Genomic DNA, 27,941 nt, shown 5'->3' with positions numbered 1-27,941 from the left:
CTAAAAGAAGAGAGAGGCGTTTCTTCCCACTTTGCCACTGACAGCTCTCAAGCTCTGGCTGAAAGCAGGAGGATGCCAGCTGCTGTAGCAGACAGCAGGCAAGGAAAGCAGGGTATTTCAGATGAAAGCAAAGGAACAGTAGCTACTGTGAGGTAGAAAGGCCTAAGAAAATGTGGGTTTGGTTTTGTTACAAAAATATTTTTCCTAATATTAAGACTTAGAGTTTGATTTTTCCAGTTGGCTATTGTTGTTTCCTGTCTCCTCTCTGTTCTCAAATGGTAAATTATATCTTCTCATTTAGACTTACCTGGAGAATTCCATGGACAGAGGAGCCCGGCAGGCTCCAGTCCATGGGGTCACAAAGAGTTGGACATGACTGAGTGACTAACACTTTCACTTTTTCACTTCCATTTGCTGATCCATAAAACTAGATCATGTGTCTCCTGTGTTTCTTCTGTTTTTCCAAATTTAATTTTCTTAGTTGCCTTGTGTGTTTCTAAAACTAAATTACATTTATTCTGTTTCCTGGTTTCATGTCTTTGTAATGCTCTTCTTGTGTATGTGTGTTTTTAATGTCTAGAACTATATATCAAAATCTAGTCATAGCCAAAATAGCTCAGTTAGATATCTATTTATTGCTGAGAAGCCTGTTTATACTTACAGTGGGCAGAGAAGGAAGAGGTGGAGCTGATTAAAAGATAAGCATGTTCGAAGTATCTATAGATATTCAGAAGAAAAAAAAAAAGATTTGGCATAGTGTATATATTTTAAGTGTGGTTTTTACTTCTGCAAGGTTTTCTTTATGAATTTCTTTTTCCTCCAAAGCATATCTTTGACCTTATAATGACAAAGTTAAGAATACTGATGGACAATTCTTTACAAAGTAGGTTGTAAACATATGGGATTTATTACCTTAAATGCTAACAAAGGCTGTAACAAAGAGAGTCCAGAAAGATTTGGCCAAATTCAGAGATGATAGAAACCGAAATGTTCCTTTCACTCACCAAATTTATAGAAAGTGTAGTCTATATTTTAGATAGTAAAGAAACCCACCAGCAATGCATGAGACCTAGGTTCCATCTCCGGGTCAGAAAGATCCCCTGGAGAAGGGAATGTCTACCCACTCCAGTATCCTTGTCTGGAGAATTCCAAAGACAGAGGAGTCTGGCAGGCTACAGTCCATGTGGTCACAAAGAGTAGGACATGACTGAAGTGACTAACACATATTTTAGGGAATACAAAGGCGAGAGGGTAGGGGATGTGGGGAATTATTCTATGTCCCGTGCTACATAAACACATGATTCCTATCTCATTATGGCACATATAAGATTACACTTTTTTTTAAATTGAAATGTTTTTACCTGAAGTACAGTTGATTTACAATGCTGTGTTAGTTGCTTGCATTGCACTTGTATCACGTGGATTACATTCATGTTTTTCAAATGGTCTGTGAGCTCATTGAGGCAAATATCCTATTTGGTGTTAAATCCTCAGCACCTAACCCAGCATGTGATGCCCAGGGGACAGTCAATAAAATTGTTTAATTCTGAATGAATACTATCTACCCCTAGAGGCTCACCATCTACTAAGTTCCTCCATTCTGGCTCCCAGTTCCATTCCATTATTGAAAAGATGCTCTTAAAATGTCACTAGAAAGCTCCCAAATGGCAAATCATTGGTCTTGATCTTATTTGATTTCACTGTAGCATATGCCATTGTTGAAAATGCACACCTTTTTTGCCTTCCTTTGCTTTTAGAACAATAATGTTTTGATTGGCCTCCTACCTACCCAAGTGTTCCTGATCAGACTTCTCTGCTAGTCTTCTACTTTTAGACCCTAGGGAGAGGCATTTTCAAAGTTCTGGGTTTGGGTTTATTTTTCTTAATAATCCCTCTAATAATCTCTTCCATTTCTAAAGTATTCAATATAATCAGAAATCTCACTAACTCAATCATCTTGTGATGAAATCTCCAATCATATTTCCAAGAAACTTCTGGACATCTTGATCTCGATGCTCTGCTACCACTTGCAGTTTCACTCGCCCCAAACTGAATTTGTCTTTTATCACCATTCCTTTTCCTGATCTCAATAGTTTTCTCTCATAACCCAAGTGTCCTCCCAGCTATTCAAAGTCAATCCTAGGGTTATCCTTGACTCTTGGTTACTTCTCTTTCCCTAAATTATCTCCTTTTGTCTAAAGATATGACAGTAGAATCCTAAGTCATCGCCCACATTCCTATAGATTAAATATTTCAATATATAGCTTTGGTCATATTCTTCCACTGCTAAAAAGCTCAGTATATTCCCATTGTTAAAGAATGATACACCTTTGTCTCTTATTCAAGCATTCTCTGATAGGGTAACAACCTACACTTTATATAACCTATTTTCTAGTAGTTGTGCTATTTGCCACTCTCCCAAAATGCTTTGCAGTTTCTAAACTCTTAATGATATTTCATCTAACTCAAATGCCCACTATCCCCACCTCCAACTCCTGCTGAAATCCATACTCATCCTTCAAAGTCTTTCTCCATGACTTTTTATGACATATTGATATGGCATGATATTTCCCTTCTCAGAACTCACATAGGATGCTATTAATATCTCTTGTATAATGCCCCTATTGTCTGCCTTATCCTGTAGTCTTCCTATTTTTATCATTTCTATAAGACACGAGGGTCTTATAACTAAGGAAATCTTAATTATTTTTGTATCTGTCATCATGTCTAGCATAGTACCTTTCACAAAACAGAGGAAGTTGAGTAAATGAATGGATGTTTAGGGGTTCATTTCCTAATTTCTGAGTTTGACACCAGCCCAGCCATAATCTGGATTAATATTCAGCCAGTGGGCATTGGTAAAGCCATCAGGCTATTCCTTACCCTTACATGTTCTGATTGGCTGGGGCCCATGCTATACCAGTTAGTAATATTTTCAAAATAACTACAAATGTGATCCTCTTCCTTAAAATGGCTGTTGGTGCCCTAAACTGAAACAGTACATTCAGCTGAATGGGCTGGAGGCAATATTTGGGAGCTCTTTCTGAGTAAACTAATGGGACTTCTTCTTAGGGAGGGGAACATCGCCTCTCTGCAGAAGATTTGCAATTTAGGCAACTCTTCATACCATTTATTAACATTTTGATTTTCTAATGAAAAATACAGACTCTCACTTCATTTTCTTTAAATATGGAACGGAAAACACTGCAATTAGACGCACAATTGTAGGGCTATGTATTGTACACGTTGAAGTGTCCATCTGTAAGCAATGATAAAGAGTTTTTGGCAAGCAGAGCAGTACTTCTTTGCTGTCTGCAGTTGACTTTGATTTCAGATTTTTTTGGCTATTTCCTCTGATTTGACTTGACTTGGAGAAAACAGTCTTCTTTATAATTTATTTTTTCTGCTTTTATCTCACCATGGTGAAGTAAAGGTCTTTGTACAGGAACAAGGATACTGGGGTTGAACAGGGAAAGTGTAACACTATAAAGTCAATGGGATCTTGGGAAGGAACAAAATAAGGTGCCTAGGAAAGTGAAAACAAAAGGAGGCCAGCAGGAAAAGAGGATCTTAGCTAAGAGAGGCAGAAACAGGGAGGGAATGTGGAAAACCCCCCAGTTCTGTTGCTTTAAGAAAGAGGGAAGCAGACAAGGGAGTTTTTGGCAGACTTGCAAACTCTGTGTCTGCCTTCCCCTCCCTCTCCCTTCAAGCACTTCTACTGATATCCAAGATGCTTTACCAATCATTGCCACTGTCTGCCTTCTGGTTTCTTCTCACCACTGGACATGTGCATTGGCTGCTGCTCCTTGGAATGACTGCCAGAGCTAACGGGGCTGATATTTTTGACCCTATGTGCTTGTGGAGGCCCTCCAACTACAAAATAAGAGAGGTCTTAATTTAGATTACTCAGAATCAGTACTAAAAAAGTATACAGTTTGTGAATATATTCTTAGTGTTTTGCAGTTGACAACACTACATTCCCTTAGTACTAAACTCACAGAAACCCCATGGAATGATCTCTCTCGGTACCATCTTTGTACAGTCAGTATGAAGTGTGAGACTAATCAGACAGGAGCCTTAGCAAATGTATTTTAAAAATAAACAGCCTAGAAAGATGACGGCAGTTTTTTTATGGCACAGAATAAGGTGCTTTTACTTATAAGCTGCTTAACAGAAAACTGCACTGATAGAAAAATTATTTCAGTTTGCTTTCCACTGACTATAAATGCTCTGATTGTTCAAGAAAGAGCAGGACTGGTTTTTATTTTCCTTAAAAGGTGGAAGGGGCCTCTGGTAGCATGGGAGAATATTTGCATTTTACAGGTCAAGATTGAGGACAGATAAGTAGCATTACCTTAAAAAATATGGACATATATAAATAGAGATGTTAACTTTCTTTCCTTCAGTCTTCTACTCTTTTTGTAGGCCATCTGCAATGTCTTCATCTACATAAAGCAGTCTTACACTCCAATCAAAACATTCTTCTTCTCTCAACAAAATCTAACTTTCAGGCTAATCTACCCATCAGGATTCACTCAAATGTGAAAAAGATGAAATAAAACTTATTTTGTCTTCTGCCATGAATTTCACCATTGCCAAAAGCTTTTCTGGATCATTTTTTTTTTCCCCATGCTGCATCTAAGGCCTGGCACAGCCAAATAAATTTTATTTTATTTTTTAAGTGGAGGGAGAATGATGGCAGGGACCGGGAAGCATCAATGTTTCCTAACTCAGGTGTCATGAACCGAACAGCAATGTAGTTCCGTAGGATAATGAATTTGCTTGTATGCATTTGAAAGGTGACCACAGAGCTCTTACACTGCTTTCTAAGACTGTTTCTTTGGTGCTTGTTGATGAATAGTTTTGACCCTTAGGGTCTCTTTTGGTGCTTGCTGTTGGATGGTTTTGTATTTCTGCATCCCACAGCATATTAGCGGATATTCCACGTGGTTAATGGTTTCTTCAGCCCAGTGGTGGTTCCTGCTAGGAAATGGTTAACATCTCTGAGGGGCCTCTCTGCGGGTGGCTCTCAGAGCCTGTGAGATATGTATTTGTCATCCAGGCATCCTCTCATTGTCATGGAGATGGGGGATGGTGGAGAGGTCAGCTATACTTTCTGTTACTTGTCAGCCTTTTGCACTCATATTCCTGTGCCGGGGACAAAGCTTGGTCATTCATTCTTCACTGGACTTCATTTCTTTCATTATTTTGTTGGGAGTACAATAGTTTTGAGAGGTACCAATTTCCATTTTGCCTTTTCATACTGTTCATGGGGTTCTCAAGGCAAGAATACTGAAGTGTTCTGCCATTGCCTTCTCAATGGATATGAGTCTGAGCAAGCTTTGGGAGTTGGTGATGGACAGGGAAGCCTGGCATGCTACAGTCCATGGGGTCACAGGGAGTCAGACACGACTGAGTGACTGAATTGAACTGAATTTCCATTTTAATGAAATATGATTGTTTCTATTCCAAACATAGAATATTTTTGAATTGTAGGCTATGCAAGGCAAATCTTACTAATCTAAATTAAGTAGAGTTTCCATGTTTACTATTAATTTTCCTTTTTTCATTGACACCTCCATATCACTCTACAGTCCATGAAGAGAACTTTTACAAACAACACATATAATTTCTCCCTCTACTTCAAGAAAGATAGGAATTAAAAATATAAAAATGTCCTTAAAAGAAGTAGATAGCTCAGCCTACTTGGATTATTCTGTAAGAAGTTCTTATTTATTTCAGACATAGGGTATGAAGTGGAAAGATGGACAACATTCTGGTTCCTCTTGAGGGAGGGAGCCTGTTTTGTTTATGTTTTTTCTTCCACCAAGATCAATTTCATAGTGTGGCTTTGTTATTAATCTAACACACACAAAAAGGGGTTCCAACACTTGAGACTTCAGGGCATCTTGGATCATCAGTGCCTCTCCTCTCTTTAGTAACATGGAGAATGGATCACAAAGCCAAAATGACCTCTGAAAAGAAGCATTATCTCAGTTTCCTTACCTGTTACATCCTTCAAGCCAATTATTTGGGATGACTTTAATTACAGTTACGATTTTAAACCATCTTCTAGACAAATCACATGCTCATAAAATAACAAATAAAAATATTTAGTATTAAACACAGTTGGAATACTTGTTTCTAAACTTTTTTGCAAAGCCTACTGTTATTTGAAGACACTTTTACAAAGTTAAAACTTGTGATCAGGTAGATATAGAAGCCTGCTGAGACTTCACTCATGAACTGAGATCAACTGTTTCAAATACATTTTTTTTCATGAGAAAGGTATTTTTTTTGTTGTTGTTGTATTTGGTTCTGAGCATTTACATTCTATAATACCATGAGAGCTAGAATGGCTCCTACCTGGATTCCTTGGAATCCGCTTTCTGCGGTCTCGGAATGCCGCCCCTGATTGCAGGGCTTCCAGAAGATTATCCATCACGCCTGTCTCATCACCCTCTGGAGGAAGGGAAAACTCAGAATTAATCTTCGAGCAATTAAAGTTAAACTACAGGAAAATAAAGGGAAAAACTCCTGTCAGATTTACATAATACCCTTAAATTAAAGACATATATCTGTTTCAACATAATGCATCCTGTCAGTTTCTGGCACCACAGACTACTTTGCTTATTACGCACCATTAAGCAAAATTCATGCCAATCCCACTGTTTTTTCAACTTAAAGACCTTGGCTTTTGTATTATTGATGACATGTTCAGTATGTAAATAAACAGCAGCTGATCAACTACTGTTGCCTTCATGTTAAGATTCTTATAAGATATTCCTAAGTAAGAAACCACTGACCTGGCTTAATGCAATCAATGTGCAGGGTGTGATTTGATGAAGCAGAGTTACACAAGGTTAAATACTGATTGTATTAATACATTCAGTATTCCACCGTCATCTGCAATTATCTTAAAAGACACTATTTGCAAAACACATTTGCATTCAGCTCCTACCTAATCCATATCCTTTACCCATTTTGAAATGCTGACATTGTAGAAGGCAAAGGTGACTACATCATCTGAAAGGCCACATTTTACACTCGAGAGACATTAGCCAGAGTCTCATCACCCCCTTTTAGAATGCTGTTGTGCTTCTAAGCTTTTCCTATGAGTGGGATACTCAAAAGATGTTCATGGAAGTTCCCAAAGGATATGTCTATAAAACATTTCATCTTACTCTTATCTTTGACAATTCTGGCCATCAGAAACACTTTTAAGATTTGTTAGAGCAAGTGTCCATTGCCAGAAACTCTCTAAGACACTGTGGATAATCCACAGTGAGCTGAGGAGGCTTTTCCCAACAGACCTCACTGATGAAAAGGACCCTCATTAGGTAGTTAATTGAGTGGTAGCTAATGTATGGGTCTAGGGTAGAAGACCGGAGAAGGCAATGGCACCCCACTCCAGTACTCTTGCCTGGAAAATCCCATGGACGGAGGAACCTGGTAGGCTGCAATCCATGGGGTCGCAAAGAGTTGGACATGACTGAGCGACTTCACTTTCACTTTTCACTTTCATGCATTGGAGAAGGAAATGGCAACCCACTCCAGTGTTCTTGCCTGGAGAATCCCAGGGATGGGGGAGCCTGGTGGGCTGCCGTCTATGGGGTCGCACAGAGTTGGACATGACTGAAGCGACTTAGCAGCAGCAGGGTAGAAGACATTTGCAAGCAGGAGGGTTAAGAGAAGAAAAGTGTGGGAGTGAGGCAGAAGAAATTGTTTCTTATGTTATTCTTAAATTAAATTTAAATCCTACTTTGCTTAAAGGATTGACTGTGGGGTGTCAGATCATAGGAAAAAAAGTATTCTCTTATGGGGCAAGAACAAGCTACAATCTTTTTATTATGTTCTTCATTTGACTTGAGATTTCCTCAATGTTACAATCATTGTTTTATTTTTAAAATCAATCTCTAGGACAAGACATTGAGTGAAAAAATAGAAGGAAACTCAGAGGTTTTCAGGTATAATATTTGATGAAAACAGGAAAAATAAAGGGAGAGTGGAACTCCAGCAACTAAACAGGGAAAGAGGATGTTCACTTTTAGGAATATTAAGGCTGCATACACATCTGAACCATCACCTGCTCTTTACAATAGAAAGAAAAGAGGAAATGCAGTCTGGCATGACTGGAATGTATCAGTGAGAATTAAATTTTATGTGGTAGGCACTTGACATTGATTGTATCTTTTTTTGGCTGCACCACACAGCTTGTGGGATCTTAGTTCCTTGACCAGGGATCAAACCCGGACCTACAGCAGTGACAGCACTTAACCACTGGACAGCCAGCTTGGTGATATGATCCTCCCAACAAAATATTGAAGCAAATAATATCTATGTTTTTCAGCTAGGTATACTAAAACTTAGAGAGTTTAAGCATCTTGCTCCAGATCACACAGCTGGCATGTGGAGGGGCCCTGGTATGAACCCAGATCAATTGTTGCATGATAGCTAGAAGAAGATGAAATGGACTAGACATGTGATAGCCACATGATGAAACATCATAATGCTGTTGTTAAAAAAGAGCCAACAGGCCCAAATTGGAGTCACCTGTAAAAAGGCTCACATCACCAAATGGAGACTTAATCTAATTGCAGTTTCAGCCTCTCCTAGGAATATAATCTTAATCACTCAGTCTGAAATTTCCTGGTCAACACTAGAAAGGAAATCTACCTGATAGACCTCCCACTGTGCAACAAAGGAAGGTGACCTTGTCTGAACAATCTACTCTTTGCTAGAATAACTTCCTTGTCTTGCTTCCTTCTGCCTATAAAAGTCTTCCCTTTTGTACAGCTCTTTAGAGCTCTCTTCTATTTACCAGATGAGATGTCACCCAATTTATGATTCATTTAATAAAACCAATTAGGACTTAAAAATTTATTCAGTTGAGTTTTGTTTTTTAATGCTATGATATGGGTTTGAGCATTATCCTATAAGCCAGCACTAACAGATATATAATACAAAACCACAAATGTGAGCAACATAAATAATTTTAAGTTTTCTGTTAGCCATATTAAAAAAGATAAAAAGAAACCGATGAAATGAATCTTAATATACTAATATTTATCTAAATATATACAAAAATTATATGTATTTTACATTCCTTTTATCAGACCAAGTCTCATAAATCTAACGCAATTTAATTTCAGCATCTTTCGTTTCAGATTAGTTACATTTCAAGTGCTCAATAGCTATATGTGGCTCGTGGTTACTGTATTGGGCAGTACAGCCATAAGTAATATAGGAAGTGACTTGATATGATTTATACTTTAGAAAGACTTGTCAGACAGCACTGTGGAGGATGACTCTGGGGACAGCATGACAGGAGGTAGGGAGATGTTTAGGAGTGTAATGGTAATTCTCTCAGCAAGAGATAAAGGACTGAATTCAAGGGTTAACAGAGTAACTAGAAAGGAGGGATATTTTAAAGGTATTAATACAGTCAATAGGACCTGGCTGGAAGGGTGATATCAAGGGGGAGAAAAAGAGTCTAGAAGACAAAGGATAAACAGGTTTGAAAAAAATTGCTTTTTGAGGAATATCTAAGTAGAGAAATCCAGTAAGAAGTTGGAAATATGAATCTGGAGCCCAGGAGTGAAGTCTAGACTGGAGCTAAAAATGAGAGTGTCATTGGAAGATGGGTGAGAGGATCCTGAGATAATGTATGAGAAGAAGGGGAATAGAATATATTTTCTGAGGAGCTCAATTTTTAAAAGGCAGTCAGGGGAAAAGAAGACATGGAAGGAGGTTTTAGATACAGAAGTACAACCAGAAGAGAACCAAAGTACAACTAAATTTCGTGCATCCTTATAAAAACAGTCATGTAAAAGGATGAATACATGTGTATGAGTCAAGAGAACAGAATACCAAACAGTATGTATTTATTATTTAAACATAAATGATGGGCAAACATGAAAAAAGTCTATAACATAATGATATTATGGATAGCATGTCATTAAAATTCTTTAATGCTTTATATTGTTTATGGACTAAAAAGATGGAAAGAACAAATACGACATAAAGTATAGAGGAATTACAAATAAATCCCTGTGCTTAATTTAGTGGTTGCCACCTGACAACATTTAACAGAATGTTATGTAAGATCACCATTTCTCAACTTTTTTCCCCATTTTTGTTCCCTCCTCCCCTAAAGGAGCCTTGTTAGATATCTTTTCCTAATTCCCCCATATTAAAATTTAGTATCACAGATATAACTATATATATCTGTTTATGTACTGTGGCCCTTTGGAAAGTCACAGACCATTGTAATATCTAAGATTTTTCTCCTCCCACCTCTCCAATAACCAATACTGATTCCCTTGAGGGTGATATAGCTCCTGCTGAGAAGGCATATGCTAGATAATTCTGTTAGGGAAAAAAAAGAAGAAAAAGAAGCCAGGTCTTGGTAAACCTCAGTACTGCCTTTAAGGAAAGAAATGTTTGTTTCAAACCACTAGTCCACCATTACTTTTTGTTTGCTTCATGATAACTTTCAAAGGAACTGAGAGATCTTCATGAAATGTTCAAGCCTAAGGAGTAAAGGTTTTATAAATATATTATAGACTTGTCTTCCTCAAACAAAATGAAAGTCAACATGATCATTTGAAAGTTACCCTTCATTTTAAATACATTTCAGCAAAATTTGGTCCATGATCAAATTGTGTGAGGTTTACAGTTCACTTAGATTTTCCAAGTTCACAGAACTACTCATTCTTACTTAGATGTGATTAGCAGTGAGTAGCTGTTTGACTTTTTAATTTTTTGGTTTATGAGATCAAACTCAGGGGAAAAAATCTTTTAACTGTTTTATTTATCATTGAAAAGAAAAATAGCCTTATTGAATTACATGGAAAAATGTGTTTTCTTACAAATTACAATACCTATTTTACTGAGTGAAACAATATCAAGGAGAAATTTGGTAATGTCTTTCAACCACTAAAATGGTAATACATGGGCATGTCTGAGAAATAACAATTCAGAGGTGAATTTCTAATCTTTCATCCTGAAATTAGATCACAGACATTGTTAAGGAGCCAGGAGAGCTGCATGTAATACAGTGGGCTCTGTGTGAGCTACTTATCTCTGGGTAAAATAAAAGGCATGGGTTGTATCTTCTATATCATGTTTCTAACAATATTGGCCATTCTGTAGATGCTGAATGCCCACTGATTTCAATTTTCAGCATCACTACTTACCTGTGTGTGTTGACTCAATTTCCCCAGAAGAGTCTGAAGATACCACAGATTAAAATCAGCACCAGGTCAAGTAATGAACTCTACTCTACTTTTATATAAGGCTGTCTGCCAATGGCCAGCACAAACTTATTCAGAGGAAAGGCCCTATGAATTTCTCACATTCGTGGACATTTTGTGGGCACAGGCATTGATGACTATTATTCTGGACTATTGTTTCAAGGATGTTTTTAACCGTCAACAGCCTTGAAGATACAATGTTTTCCTCCAGAGCATAGGGTAGGCTTACTTGGAAAACAGATTATATCTCCCTCTAGGGCAGATGTCAGACAAGTTTGCTTTCAACCCACTATACAAGATTTGGGTTCTCTTAAGTATGAGTTCCTCAGATGTGACACAACCCACTATGTGCCTAGTACCCACCTGGGCCCACCCTGGCATCACCCTGTGGGAGCTGGAGGGCAAGGGAAAGCAATTTGAACATGAAGCTCACACTGCTCTCTGTGCTGCGAACAACAGACTTCTTTGTCTCTGACCCAGGAATCTTGTGTCTTCTGCCAGCTCCCCTGAAACTTTGGCAGCTGACTTGCTAGCATGCAAGTAGAGCAAAATTTCTGACCCTTTACAATTTTTGAAAATACTTTTGTGCTCACCTTCTTTTTATCAAACATTATTAATTAGACTACCTATTCCTTATTTCTCTAGGAGCCAAAATACCTAGTGCCTTGGACTGTTCTATTAACTAAGACTCAAGTCTAGTTCATTATTCCTCAAAAATGACTAAAGCGAAGTCACTACTATAAAAATCACTTCCTAAGATCCTAACAGTCTGGAAATAAAATGGCTTCTATATTCACCACTGTTGCCTCCTTGAATTTTCTCAATTATATAATTAAGGCTTTCTGGAAAAGCTGAGCAGATTGAAGTTGAAGAAGTTTCCATCAACCAACAAAAATGAACTGAGAGTCAATAACGTGACCCAAAAGAAGCAAAAGGCTTATTAATGAGGGTAGGACCCTACTGTGAAATAACACTTAGGTAGACTAAATAATTAAAAAAATAAAACTATGTTCTCTGTGGGCTCAAAGAATTGGGGAAGAGTGATGGACGAGAAAGGGCTTAGGTTAAGCCTTTGAAAAAATTATACTTGAAAGGTTGAAAATGATTAGTTTAAAGAGACTAAAATCCAGATCTTTAAAAATTTTTAAATTTAACCGTTAAGTTTGCTTTCTATGTCTGTGTGTCTATTTCTGTTTTGTAGATAAGTTCATTTGTATCATTTTTGGAGAATCCACATATAAGTGATATAATTTATCTTTCTCTGTCTGGCTTACATCACTTAGTATGATAATCTCTAGGTCTATCCATGTTGCTGCAAGTGGCATTATTTGATTCTTTTTTTATGACTGAGAGAGTCCCTTGGACTGCAAGGAGATCCAACCAGTCCATTCTGAAGGAGATCAGCCCTGGGATTTCTTTGGAAGGAATGATGCTAGAGCTGAAACTCCAGTACTTTGGCCACCTCATGAGAAGAGTTGACTCATTGGAAAAGACTCTGATGCTGGGAGGGATCGGGGGCAGGAAGAGAAGGGGACGACAGAGGATGAGATGGCTGGATGGCATCACTGACTCGATGGACATGAGTCTGGGTGAACTCCGGGAGTTGGTGATGGACAGGGAGGCCTGGCGTGCTGTGATTCATGAGGTTGCAAAGAGTCGGACATGACTGAGCAACTGAACTGAACTGAACTGAACTGAATATTTCACTATGCACACACATACACACACACACCCTCACATCTTCTTTACCCATTCATCCATCAATGGACATTTAGATTGCTTCCATGTCTTGGCTAATGTAAACACTGCTGCTATGAACATTGGGGTACATGTGTCTTTTTGTGTTATACTTTTCTCAGGGTATATGCCCAGTAGTGGGATTGCTGGGTTATATGGTAGTTGTATGTTTTTTTTTTTTTTTTAAGAAACCTCCATACAGTTCTCCAATTTACATTCTCACCAACAGTGTAAGAGGGTTCCCTTTTCTCCATTCCCTCTCCAGCATTTATTATTTGGAGGCACTTTAATGATGGCCATTCTGACCAGTGTGAAATGGTACCTCATTGCAGTTTTGTAAAATCTAGATATATTAACTCCTCATGTACACATACATGGTTACTTGCTTCCTCTCTCTGAATGTATGTGTGTCTGTATATAAACTTCCATATGCTGTAATGTGTAGATTTTGCATACAGTTTGATGAATTTTGACAAGTGTTTATACCCACTGTAACCACCAGAGTTAAGATACTGAATGTTTCCATCACTTCCAGAAAGTTCCCTCTTGCCTCCACCACTCAGAGGCAAGCTTTATTAATTTTGCCTGTTCATATCATATAATGTTAAAAGGATAAAATGTGTTGAGGTGCTTTTGAATCAATGTAGGTACCTGAAAGCAAAAATACACAGAGTACATAATAAACCATGAGGAGAGCAACATACGAGCAACGTTCTAAAGGGCCTCGGGTATCAAAGTAAGAAGTCTGAATGTGATGAGAGGGTTTCTAAAGAGCAACTGGTAGATCTTCAGGAAGGTGATGACATGATAAAGGTGACATTTAAGATTGGCCTCACAGTATTATGCAAAATAGGTCAGAGTAGGTGAGAAATTCTACAAAGAATACAGTTGAATTTGCAGTGACAAGTATTATTCTGCATATAACCCTGAGCAAAGCAGGATGCTCAATTTTGGTATTATTGGTAAAAGACTGAATAGAACAGTAAAACTGGTTTTGTGAGCAAGGTCATAAGTAGTGGCAAATGGAGGCTGACAGCATAAGAAGGCAGTGATAAGTGGAGAGCAAGAAAAATCAGTGTTAGATTCAATCTTTTCCACACCATCTATTACAGGCCAGATTAAGACCATGCTGTAAGATGTATGGATTTGTAGATGACACAAAATTAGAAGACTGCTCACTTATCAAAAAAGAGGGAAACAAAATTCCTTCTCTGGGATCTGAAAAAAATGAAGGCCTGGGGCTGACAAATAGCTCTTAAAATTCAACAAAATAAGAAGTAAGACATGACAAAAACCTGAACAACTTGTATGGCGGTCCACAGCATCTAGAAAGCCTCTGTCTGATGGGAGGTTTTTGTTAGTTTACAGTTTAATTGGAAGTGAGTGTAGAATGGAGATAATGTTGACTTGGAAAACTAACAGATGGTAACTAAGATAATAGTCTCTGAAGTTATTTAGGGCCATGAAAACTGTTTAAGAAAATCAAGATATTATTCCATAGAGATTAAAGGAGGGCATAAATAGATGTATAAAGTTCTGAGGGAAATAATGATGGCAGATGTTCTGTACAAAAGAAGAAAACTTTCAAGAGGGAAAAGAGGACACAGGAGCTTAGAAGAAATTACTAGAAACCACAGGATGAGCTAGGGGCAGAGTAGTAATTACATTATGCAGCAGTTGAAGATTTGTAAAACAAAACAGAAAAACATCCTCCCAGGTTGAGGCTTTGCACAGTGGTATGTACCAAAAAGCAAAATTAATCTCAGAGCAATTAAAGTTAAAACTATAGGGAAAATGTTGGTTAGAGAGTTCATTCATTCTCTTATTTCATCTCTTTGCCCCAACAGGTAATGAATAGTTTCTTATAGTGAAGGAGATCATCAGATTCAGATAAATTTCATAGTGAATACTGCTCTTCCTTACCAATTTTAATTGAAGGTTGTAGGTACATTGTGTCATGGAATAAATATTATTTTAGAGGGTCACAAGCTAAATGGATATTCAATTCCAAAGTGATGAGCAGTAAAGGATAAAGGGATTTCTCCTCAAATACCCATGTGGTAGGTGCTACCTTAAAGTTTGTCACACTAACTAAATTGGTGAGTTCAATTTCCCTAATACATTTGCAATTTAAAAAGTTGCCAGTTAACACACTTGAATGGATTTCTACTGGTAGTTTCAGTGAAGGATCTTTTATGGCCAGAGGCACCTTTTGGGCAGTTTGCCTGAAGTAAGACAGCTTGATAGTAAGTATTAGTTAAAAAGTAATGTTTATGCGTCTTCATTTTTTTCCCCCGTTACCTACATGCTAGAATATTGGGAGAAAAAAATTACACATTCTATAAATAAGCAAATACCCAATAAACCTTAATGTTAACACTTAACAGAAAACCACTGCTGATGCCTCTGGTAAAATATCTCACATTTGATATTTTAAATAATTAATATTTCAAAGAGACCTTTGAAATACTCTGTGTGTCTATCAGAATCAATCATTTACTAAGGTTACGGAACATTTGTGAAAGGAGAACTAAGCAAAAACAAACTTGGAAAAAGAATACATTTAACTCCATTCAAAACTATCCAGCAGAGTAATTATCAGTGACTTTCTAAAAAGATAATAACAAAGATGTTTTTGGATATAGGCATGGTAATAATATCTGCCATGTATTGAGAGTTTATAATATGTCAGGCCCTGTTCTAAGGGATGTATGTACCCTGGATCTCTATACCAACCTATTTTTCAGGTAACAAAACTGAGGCATATTTAGGTAAGTAAGTCACTCAAGGCGGCAAAGTTGGGAGGTGACAGAATCAGCCTCAGACCCTTGGAAGCATGTTTCTAGAGCAGAAGTTGGCAAATTATAGCCTCAGTGGTCAAACCAACCTACCACTTATTTGTACAGTCCACATCATAAGAATGGTTCTCACACATTAAATGTTTTTTTTTTTAATTGAAAAAGAATAATCTTTCAAACTACATGAAAATTCCCCCAAATTAAAATTTCAGTCCATAACTTTTATTGGAACATAGCCATGCCATTTCATGATGTATTGATCCATGGCTCCTTTCAAGCTGTAACAGCAGACATGAGTAGCTGTGATGGAGATTTTTTTGGTCTTCGAGGTCTAAAATATTTATTATCTGGCCCTTTACACAATCAGTTTGCTGACCACTGCTCTAGAGCACACACTGTCAACATCAGTGTCATGCTACATCCAAACACCTGTGCAACTCGCAATCTCTGAGTTGCTGAAGGAGCTTGGCAACCTCCGTGTCAGTGAAACAGGGCTCATTTACGGGTGGAAGATGGGAAAGAATACCAGAAGTCAATGTCTGCCTATTTGAAACTGAGATGTCTCTACTTAGAAGTACAAAGTCAAGAATGACACAGAATCATTCATGAAGCAACAATTATACACACACTTCTATGTGGATTTACATTTAAGAGACCTTGAAAGAGAAGAGAGGTGTTTTCTGTTTTTTTTTTCCCCAAAGGCAACAAAACACCTGCTTTCCAAGCTTTTTTTTTTTTTTTTGGTTTTATTTTTAAAAATTAATTTATTTTAATCGGAGGCTAATTACTTTACATGATTGTGGTGTTTTTTTTGCCATACATTGACATGAATCAGCCACGGGTATACCTGTGTCTCCCCATCCTGAACCCCGCCTCCCACCTCCCTCCCCACCCCATCCCTCTGGGTTGTCCCAGAGCACTGGCTTTGAGTGCCCTGCTTCATGCATGGAACTTGCACTTGATTTTCCACCCGAGAACCAGCCTCTGACTGACGTGGAGTAAATTCAGCTCCGTTATAGAAGACACAGCTCCTTGCCTACTGGACTGTCATATCAGAATATAATACTGTACAATGAACCTAAGCATCTTCATAAGAAATACAAACACAACCCTAGTTGTGGAGAGAAGAAAAGGGATAGTTTGAACTTCCAGAGCACCATCAAGAGGTCACACGTATACTTGTATTTTCCTTGGTTCCTAGCACAAGCACCAGGTAAGGGAAGGATGGAAGTAATTTTTTAAGCACGGCCCTTATGTCAGATAGCTTTAACAAAAGTCACACATCACAGCAACAACGGCAGCCCACCACCAGGTATAAAAATGTACATGAGGGAACTGGTACTCTATGTTGCTGATGGTTGGAATACAGGAAACAAGTTGACAATTCATCCATTGTTAGACCAACTTTTGAATTATTCCTTCTCTGCTTACCAGATTCTAGAGTAGGTCAACTCTCCTGCCAGAAAGGTAATGACAACTTCACCTCACTTTTGCACAGGCACTTAAATGTTGGTTAGCTACTTAACTGTTGGTTATCTATTTTTAAAGAGCAAGGAGTCTTGCGTGTGTGTGTGTTTCTGATCATGTCATTTTTTTGAATGCACAGAGTAAAGACTGCTTGCTGTAAACTGATCTGTTCTTATTACAACTTCCACTTTCAAACTGAGGAGCGTATATCTTGTTTTAACATGATGATATTATATACTTTTGTTTTTTTCAAAAAATAAAAAGCAGTTTGAAAAAAAGCCATGTATAATCAACTTCAATCAGTTTTTGAACAGTCTTAACTTGGTAAAGACATAAATATAAAATTGTTTTTCGTTTTCTTCACCATTGTTCTTAGACATACAACATCAAGTTTCCCTTTCATGCCCCTTGATGATATCTTAGGAAGGTTCTGTAATTTTCTGGTTGTAATTGAAATACTGATCTTATGTTTGTTTCAAGGCATTTCCTTCCCCCATTGTTGGTTAGTCTTTTGGACCCAGGTGCCCGAAGGCTAGAATGGGTGGCATAATTTGTTTGCTGTCTCACTCCCCCAGCCTCTCTCATGGAAGAATTTGACCCCCAGTGGGCTGGGGCAGGGAGGAAGAAAAGGAAAAGAGGAAACATTATAATTCTCTTAAAAAAATTTTTTTTAATGTGAACTATTTTTGTAAAGCTTTTATTGAATTTGTTAAAATATTGTTACTGTTTTATGTTTTTGTTTTTTCTGGCCATGAAGCATGTGGGATCTTAGCCCCCAGACAAGGGATTGAACCCACACCCCCTTCATTGCAAGGCAAAGTTTTAACCACTGGACCACCAGGGAAGTCCCTGTTATAATTCTCTTGATGAATGTGTTAGACGGGGTTACAAGAGACAAAGGTAGGAATTTAGTATAAGCACGTATGCAGAAGTAGTAGGAATAGGAAATAGGCTTCAGCAGCTACATAGTCAGGTGGGATTCCCAAAGAAGTAAAATACCACATGATCCAGCAGTGCCAATTCTGGTCATATATCAGGAAAAAATCATAATTCAAAAAGATACATGCACCCCTACATTCACAGCAGCACTGCTCACAACACCCAAGACATGGAAACAATGTAAATGCTCATCAACATATGAATGGATAAAGAAGATGTGGTACATGTATACAATGGAATACTACTCGTCAATAAAAGAAACAAAATAATGCCATTTGCAGCAACATGGATGGACCTAGAAAATATCATACTAAAGTGAAGTAAGTCAGAAAGAAAAAACAGAAACATTGTATGATACCACGCATATGTGAAATCTAAAATACGACACAAATGAACTCGACTACAAAACAGAGACAGACAGACACAGAGAACAGACTTATAGTTGCCAAGGGGGAGAGGGATGGTGGAGGGACAGTTTGGGAGTTTGGGATTAGCAGATGCAAACTATTACATATATAATGGATAAACAACAAGATCCTATGGTATAGCACAGGGAAATATATTCAATATCTTGTGATGAACTATAATGGAAAAAATATGAATATATATATATATATATATATATATATATATATACTGCTACTGCTAAGTCGCTTCAGTCGTGTCCAACTCTGTGCGACCCCATAGACGGCAGCCCACCAGGCTCCCCTATCCCCTGGATTCTCAAGGCAAGAACACTGGAGTGGGTTGCCATTTCCTTCTCCAACACATGAAAGTGAAAAGTGAAAGTGAAGTCGCTTAGTCCTGTCTGACTCTTAGCGACCCCATGGACTGCAGCCTACCAGGATCCTCCGTCCATGGGATTTTCCAGGCAAGAGTACTGGAGTGGGTTGCCATTGCCTTCTCCGAATAATTCCTTAAGAGGAATTCAATAATCTGCTCCAGAAGAGAGCCAGTATGACTCTGAGCATGGCTGGATTCTTCCTCAATCAACTAGAATGGATGTATGCTTCTAGCAATCTCACTCCTGTCTCCTGATGGAACTGAAACAAGTTGCTGAAAAATAATTATTTAGAAAGCAGAACTATCACAGGATAGTTTGTGGTCTTTCATGGACTTCAGGAAGTGATCTCAGTTTCAAAGCTTCTAGTTCTCTTCTGTGATGGAGACAACTTAATTTACAACCTCACTATTTACTTGCATTCCCATTTCAAGGATAAACCATCAATGACTCCCAAACAATATTATTTATAAAATTTCCTATCATCTCAGACTTCATGTGTTTCAGATGGATGGAATTACCCAAAGATTTCCCCATCTAATCACAGCCCTAATGACTACTTACCTCAATTTTCTCTCTCTCTCTTTTTTAAATTATTCCCCAGGCTTAGAACCTTTGAATGATCTTTAGTATTTTTTTCTTCATCTCCAAAGTCAAATAGTGACTAACCTACAGCACATCGTCACTGGCAATACAGTCTCCTCCTCGAGTCTAACACATATTCCTTAACCTGGATAATCTACATGAATCAACTTGCTGAATTATGTTTCCAGTCTCTCATACAACTAAACTATAACTTTAATCACATTATCCTCTTTTCTAAGAGTCAAGGCTCATCTGTTCCAATCCACACTCCAATGGTCTCACTAATTATTTCCAGAGTTTTCTTTGGCTCCTCCAATCATACCAGCTAAGCTACCTCTCCTTATCATTTTCTACAAATCCTAAGGTCTTCCCTCATGTTTCTAAATTAAGAAATAAAAGATTAATGTCAATTCTAAAGAAAAAAGCAAATAACAACAAAAGACAGATACTTTATACTTCTGAGTTTAAATGGATATAACTTTTAGAAAGATAATTAAATGAATATATTTTAGCTCACCAGATCTATTCAAGGAGTCAAAGTCCTAGAGTGAGTGCTTTGGAAACATAAAGGGCCTAAATTCAGGTAATTTAGGCAATTTATACAAAACACACATTAACAATATCCTGCTCTATTAACTAATTAAATTTTACATAGACCTTAATTATATGCTTTACTAAATAAAAGGAAGTTGGTCTCCAATAGAAAAAAAAATTAATTTCAAAATAAATAAATAAATAACTCCCTAAGGCAGATACTCATAGTAAATTTAACATACTGCTACTACCATTTAATTGAATTCAACTATTAAATTAAAAAAGAAGACATATGCAAAATAATAAGGCAATTGTATATTAGGTGGTATTGCCTTTTGGTGTTTCAGTCAAGGGAACAGTGATTAATCTCTTCATTACTTTATAATGTTCATCAGGGAAAAAATAGCTCTTCAAAGTTCAAATTTTCTGTAATTGAAACCCAGAGAACTCCTAAGAACACGGGGCAATAAAGCATAGGGTGCTTCATTAGAGGAAATCTATAATTACAGATTATTGAGTAAATAATATGGATGCCATTGAATTACATGGGAGTCGATCAGTTAGTAGAAAATGGCATAAAATTACAAAATTAGGCACCAATACCTCAGAGATATAATTATGTCAATTTCTGAACATTATGTAGTTCTTTTAAAATAAAGTCATAGATGATAATTATGCTTAAATAACCCCCTGAAAGCTGGCAAAACCAGAGAAAATACTGGCATTTAAAGATTATCATTCCTTGAAGCTTAACTTCATAAGTGCTTTATTTTGATGTGTCTACTTGACCTCTGCATTTCTTTGATTTTCACTTTTACATTAAAAAAAAAAAAAAAAACTTCCCTGGCTTATATCATATACTATTTTATGAAGTAACTGTATCACTATCTAGCTACTGTTGTGTAACTACTGTTTGTGAATACTGTTATATTTTTATTACAATGGATAGAGCTGGGTTCAGAGACAGACTTGCAAATATGCATGTAATTTCTGTCTTAGGATTAAGTAGAAAAGATTTACAACTTCAAATTTGTTTCAACCATGTCTCTTCTTAGGATAGCAGGGTCCAAAGAGGAAAGCAGGGAGGACGTAGACACAGTATGCTTCACTCAGAGCCCCAGCACATTTCTTATTTAGCTTTTAATTCATTCTTTCAAGCTATCAACATGTGACCACTAGGCACTTACTCAGTGGACAGCACTCTACAAAACAGGGAATTATAAGGCACTCTTCTAAGAAACATTGCCACAAATAGATCAATTATGTATTTCTTCCACTATGTAGTCTTATTTGGAAATTGAGAGAATTTTTGGTTAATAAAGAGCCTTGCTTATCAAACTGAATACCAAAGAAACACTTTAAAAATCAGTACTTGTTTAAAATATATCTGAAGAACAGAAGGAAAAATACTGCAGATTTTTGGCTCTTAGAAAGATAATTTACACTATAATTTTTTACATTATCATTTGGGCATGTATCAGGTGTTTGCATAAGCCAAGATTCTACCATTTAGAAAAGCAAGTTATTTTTGTATAGTCTGTGTACTGATCAATTACCTCAGATAAATACATTATGAAAGGAGAAACTGTTGATTTTAATGAAGGATATTAAAAAGATTGTTTATTTCCCTTGTCCACTAAACAGTAATAATTTTTAATATTGTTAATCATTTTCCTTCTTTTGGATAAGTTTAAAAAAAGAAATTAATACCAAATATGTGTTATTCTTCAAAAGTGGGGTTAAAAAGTGGTATCTTCCAAAAGGGTAGAGAGTGAGGAAGTCACTAAATACTCCTTGGCAAAGATTTAGGACCAGATAATATTCTGTTCTTTTCATGATTTGCTCACCTAAACTCATCAGTGAAATCTTTGCATACTATCTGATTTCATTCGACGGTTTATTTCCTATTTATAGCCTATATCAAGAGGGGGGAATTGTAGTCCACAAAGAAATGATAAGGACAAATTTTCACTCAGCACTTCCATGGCTGCTGCTGCTGCTAAGTCACTTCAGTCGTGTCCGACTCATGGCAGTTGGTGATTTTTAGTATAAGGGAAATTTATCCTCACCCTTTAGAAGGAATCCACAACTTATGCTCAGTCCTGGGTGTTAGAGAACACTTGGATTTTCCACTTTAGGAAAAAGGAAGGAAAAAAAGGTTCCATGATTTCTTTAAAGCAATTACCTGCCTTGTGAGGCTTTAAAAATGCCATTATATTTGTTTTACTAAGCGTTCACATTAGCACGGTCTTGAACAAAGAAGTATACTTAAGAGAATCCATTCAGTGCTGAAATCTTATTTCTCTCCAGACTAGAGGAAGCTGCTTTAAGGTTCATCCTGAATTGGGGAGTAGAGTGAGGAAAAGGTCACTTCTACCTCAGAGTCAAATCAAGAGAAAACAACATGTGCTGAATGGACTAATCATGCTCATGTAAGAGGGGACTTGGAAATAGGTAGCTAAGGAAACCTTGTCAACATCCAGCTCCATTCAAGAAAGGACAATGTCTCTTAATCTCATTAGAATGACCAGGGCATATTCATTTAGAGCAATGATAAAGAAGATGACAAATTAACCAACCACACTGCATTTTCTCTGAAGAAATACTCTGCAAACAGAAAGACTATATCCACTGAGACCAGGGTACTGATTAGGTGACTTCATTAAGGCCTATTTCCCAGGGGGGCCTGGTTTTCCTATTTGAAATCTCTATTTTGATGCCAAAAAATCTGCTTGAAATTTCTCTTACATGTCAAACTTAACCAGTAAATGATCACAAAGGCAGAGTTTGAGTTTCATATACAACAGAAAGTAGTTAAGGAATAGGAGAATATTACCTTTCTGTTTGGGGAATGACATGTTTTTTACTAGATTGAAGCCTGTGAGGTCACCACGTTTATAGCCCCCAAAGTAGTCAAAGAGCAACAGTTTCATATGATTCAAACTAATATTTAGGGATATAATAAAGTCATCTGAACTATTACCAGCCTCTGAAAAAATATTTCAAAACAAAGAGGCAAGACTGTATTATTATAGTCTTGCTATGCTATGCTATAGTCTTGCATTGTATATGATATGACAACGATGATATGCATCTTTAAAATATTTTCAAAAATGCAGAACCTGAAAAGCACAGTCTTTCTAATAGTCCCTATTTTCCATAACTCCAACCTCCACATTCTAACTCTATGTTTTGAGTCATCAATACAAATCCAAGACAAGCCTGTTCTCCATACGTAGTTGTCATGTTCTCTGGGCTATTACTGTTTATGATGATGAGGTTAATTACTTGTGTTTCTTTCCCTAAAGCTTAGGAATAGTTTTGCAAGATCTCCCAGAACTCTGTCCCTTACTCCTACTCCAGCATAGGGATGCAAGGCAGCTTATCTCGTCATTTTAACGAAATATCTTTGAGGTATGATTTCACTGGGGAGAGATTTAGAAATCAAAGCTTAAGTAGGGCTATGAAAGTAAGTTATACAGTACTGAGCAAAACACAATCTTGAGAACTCATTTTTTCCCTCAGCAAGCATTAATGAATGTCAAGCCTTTATAGATTAGTTAATATACTTAGAGATAGATAAAGCATGTTTGTTTTGCCAAAACCTTGATACAGCCAGTACCTCACTGAGAACTGAACAAATAAACCCACTTGTTATAGTATTTTTTCAGAGAAAAATTCAGCAAAATTTGCAAAAAAGTCAAATTTATTTTTTATATTGTAATCACATGAATCGACAACTACTTCAATAGTATGTAGAATATCAATATATCTGCTACATTTGTGCTTTCTTATTAATTGTAATTTTATTTTTGTGAATTAGAATTTACCAGATAGAAAAACCAACCAACCAACCCAGTTCAACCAAACATCTAATTACATTTTTCATGCTCTTTGTCATTTTAGTGAGTTTCTTATTAAAAGAACGCCAGCACGACTTTTATTAATGTCAGAGAATGCATCTTTTCCTTTTGATAAAAGAAGAAAGGACCTTTCACATTGAAAATTCAATTTTTTCTCCTAACACTTCCAATATGACACAAACATATGGTAAATAAAATTATTCTAATAAATATTAGAGTCAGTGGACTAGTGAGGGAAACTCTGAGCATGCTGTGAATATGCTGAATACTAAAGAGCATCTGAAATATAAAAACCATTGAACTTTTAAGAAAAACTAATAATTCAATATTTTTTTCATGAAAAAAAGAGAGAAACCTACATGACAATAATGATTAATCAGGATATGTCTACATTTCAGAAAGTGAAAGTGAAAGCCACTCAGTCATGGCCAACTCTTTGCAACCCCATGAACTGCATTTCATGGAATTCTCCAGGCCAGAATACTGGAGTGGGTAGACTTTCCCTTCTCCAGGGGATCTTCCCAACCCCGGGATCGAACCCAGGTCTCCCACACTGCAGGCGTATTCTTTACCAGCTGAACCACAAGGGAAGAGATGACATATGGACAAATGTAATGACAAAGTTAAGAGTTTTACATGGTAGAATATACTAGTTAGAAGAACCTGCTTTCTATTTTCTCCATAAAAATATAATTAAAGTTAGGTTTCAAAATAAGGCACTTTACCCAAAGTAAAGGAATAATATCAAATAATTTCAATAAAAAGCAAAGAATAATGATTGCATTCAAGAACAACGGAACTTGTGAAGACTGTAAGTGCATTCCCCTGGAAATCCCTCACTATATAAGGACTATTGGTGCTACTTCCTTTTTCTGAGACATTTAGAAACATACTGTCTAACCATTTGTCTTACAGAGTTACATATGGGTATACCTTGAGACAGGGAACTAGTCTGGATAATCTAGAGAACAGCTTCATGTTTTATGAAAACCAAATCACAGAAAACAAAGGATGCATATTTCTCTAAGTGAACTCAGCATCAAGTGCAAACAGACCTAAGGACAATGCTACAGAATGAAATCCTATAAGTCTTATTGCATTGCTTATATAGAATGTAGTACAAACTATATGTAGATATGATACCTTAAATCACTGGGGATTAAAAAAAAAGAAATAGGAATCTCTTCAGAAAAATACATGAGAAATTTGAAGCTGTTTGCTCAGAGTATGTAAAGTATTCATCAGAGGAAAATGTTCAAACCTACTTTAAGAGAGATGAGAACTATTTCTTAATGTATCAGAAGAGGGCCAAAGATGATTGTTTCTTGACATAAGTTCTCCTGGGAAAAGCTCCCTTTTTTATTTGCTACAGAGATCATACTGAAATTGATGGGAAAGAATAGACATTTTGAAATAAATAAAAGAGGTCACTGGTAGGAAGAGATTTTTTTTTTAGAAGTGGATTCTTGTTAAAAGATTCTCACTTTTATTCAAGTTAAAATGCTCATTTTGTTCCATGAACAAAGGTATGTGGATTTGACTTCTTTCATTCACTGTACACTTAGGCAAAACACAGGGGCTTTCTGGACACGTGAGGGCATACGACCCATGCAGTCACACAGGGCCTAGCACTCAGAAGACCCCATACTTGCTTTGAGGCTCTGCTGCTGCCATCTTGAAGTTCTTAATATTTTTTGTACAAGAGGCCCACATTTTTATTTTGCAGTGGGCTCCACAAATTATGCTTCCATGCTGGTAAAATAAAACCTATCTGTAACATAGTAAACTATCTTGATTGCTCATTTTTCATAAATTCCTTATTAATATTTGAAAAAGATCACATTGTCTTCAGAATGATGTAGTACTGTCTATTGCTGATACTTTCTTCATGCTATATTCTTTAACATTCATAAAATTGTATCAAAGAAGAATTTCCCAGTGGTAAAGTCACTTCTTTTAGAGGGTACACTAACTTTTTCAATCCATTCAAGAGTGATTTACTAAGAAAATAGTCTCAATGCTCCAATTATCATTGAAAAAAAAATGTTTGGCTGCTGAAAATAAATTTAAAAGCAGAAAAGACTGGAATAGTAGCTTTGGATTTTCTTTCCTCTAAGTTCATATCCATGAGGGTATATGGAACAAAGATGTCAAGCCAAGACAAATGAAAAACTCACACATGTTTACCTGATATCTGAATCCATACATCAGGAGCAAACAAAGGGCCCTAAATTATGTACAAATAAGGATAATGATAGCAAGAGTGTGTTAATACTCAACTAATAACTTGCTCTTCAGTAGATGTGCTCCTAAAACAGCTATGTAATTCATTATCTACCTCCTCCCCATGACTAAGAAATTCTATCTGAGCATATCAGAGATATTTCTCCCTAAGAAATTCTTTGGTAATTCACTTCATAAATCAAGTACACGCATACACCTATATATACACACACACACACATAGAATGTAAATAATCATTCTTTAGTAAATCAGTTGTTTGAGTTCACTTTGGAATGTTATAGTTGAAAAAACATGGCAACATCCATCCATCAAAGCCATACTGGACAACACAAATACTCTGCTGAATTCCCTGTAAACTTAAGTGACAAGGATATCTTCCCATCTTCACTGAAAACTACTTGATTGTGACTGATCCCGTCATTTGGCAGAAAGTTCAAAAATGATAGGAATGTAAAGCTTGGAGGATAAGTCCCTCATTTTCACATGTAAATAATTAAAATAAATAATTTAACTAATTAACAATTTAAAGCACTAGTGAAGTAGAGTTGTATAGTAGAAGGAGCAGTGGATGAGGCTAGCTCTACTCAAGGTCTACGGCCTTGAGCAGTGGGCTGAGGACCACACTTTGAGAACCACTGGCCTAGGAGAATGTCAAGAACCTGAAGGGCGAGAATCTGAACCCACCCACTGTGGGAGAGTCCCTGAGGCACCTGCCACAAGTGTTACAAGGTATCAACAGATGGTGGAAGTGTTCTTTTGAAGGAAGAAATTCAACCTGAAAGATGGTACTGGGTTAGCCTGCCAATTAGCAACAGGAGCATGGTGGGAGGACTGGGGAGCCAGGAGGATGTCAGGAGGTTGTGACCTGAAACTGAGGCCAAAAAGACAAAGCTTAAATCAGGAAATAAAGCCAAATAGAGCACAAAGCTGGATGAAACATTTTGGCTTGTTATAAACTAAGGTATGGGAGAAAATGACTTAAAAAGAGTCAGGACACAGGAGGAGCACTTTGGTGAGATAGGATTATAGGAAGGAAAACTCATGTGAGATTAATAAGAAGGCCAAAGGCCCAAGCCTTGGTGTTAGGGTGGGACAAGGGTTGGGTCTCTTTTGGCCCAGAAAGTTCCTAAAGAGGCTTGGCCCAAATACCTTGTCATCTTCACCAAAAAGAAATTCTAAAAGATATACTGCAGGCAGAAAGAGTAATTCCAGATGTATGATCTGAAATACAAAAAGGAATGAAGACCAATAATATGTGGGTAGTATAAATGAACACTAACTGTTTGATAATTATAATTATCATACTGTACAGCACAGGGAACTATATTCAGTATCTTATAAGAGCCTATATGGGAAAATAATCTGAAAAAGAATGGGTAAATAACTGAATCACTTTGCTGTACACCTGAAACTGAAACACATCATTGTAAATCAACTAGACTTTAATTAAAAAAATAAATTTAAAGAAAAAGAAAGGCATACAGTATTGATGCCAGAGTCTGGCATTACCCACCTTAGAGCAAAACGGTATGATTTAGAGATGGCTAACTACCATATTTGTGAGATAAGCAACTACCTTCTTATCCTCCTCCCTCTCAAGAAACAAAAAGAACAAAGCAAAAACCTGGCCCCATTTTCCACTGAGAGCTCAAATACATTTTTTTTCCTTGAAGACACTACTGTTGGTGGAAATGTTTGTGAGGGAGTATAAACTTCTGATTTGACTTTGGAATGTAAG

General features: G+C 36.9%; 1 protein-coding gene across 3 annotated transcripts in view; it reads right to left on the bottom strand.

Annotated features, from left to right (window-relative positions):
- DIAPH2 (diaphanous related formin 2) overlaps positions 1 to 27,941 on the bottom strand; it is a 941,635-nt gene that overhangs the window by 167,163 nt on the left and 746,531 nt on the right. For all 3 annotated transcript variants that reach the window (XM_061409121.1, XM_061409122.1, XM_061409123.1), the window contains one exon: positions 6,367 to 6,462. In XM_061409121.1, the coding sequence (XP_061265105.1) occupies positions 6,367 to 6,462 (96 nt within the window). The remainder of the gene's footprint in view (positions 1 to 6,366; positions 6,463 to 27,941) is intronic.

The sequence above is a fragment of the Bos javanicus genome, chromosome X, assembly GCF_032452875.1.
Source record: "Bos javanicus breed banteng chromosome X, ARS-OSU_banteng_1.0, whole genome shotgun sequence".
NCBI lineage: Eukaryota > Metazoa > Chordata > Mammalia > Artiodactyla > Bovidae > Bos > Bos javanicus.
Note: the sequence above shows the minus strand (reverse complement) of the source record. Positions and strands in the feature narration are given on the sequence as shown.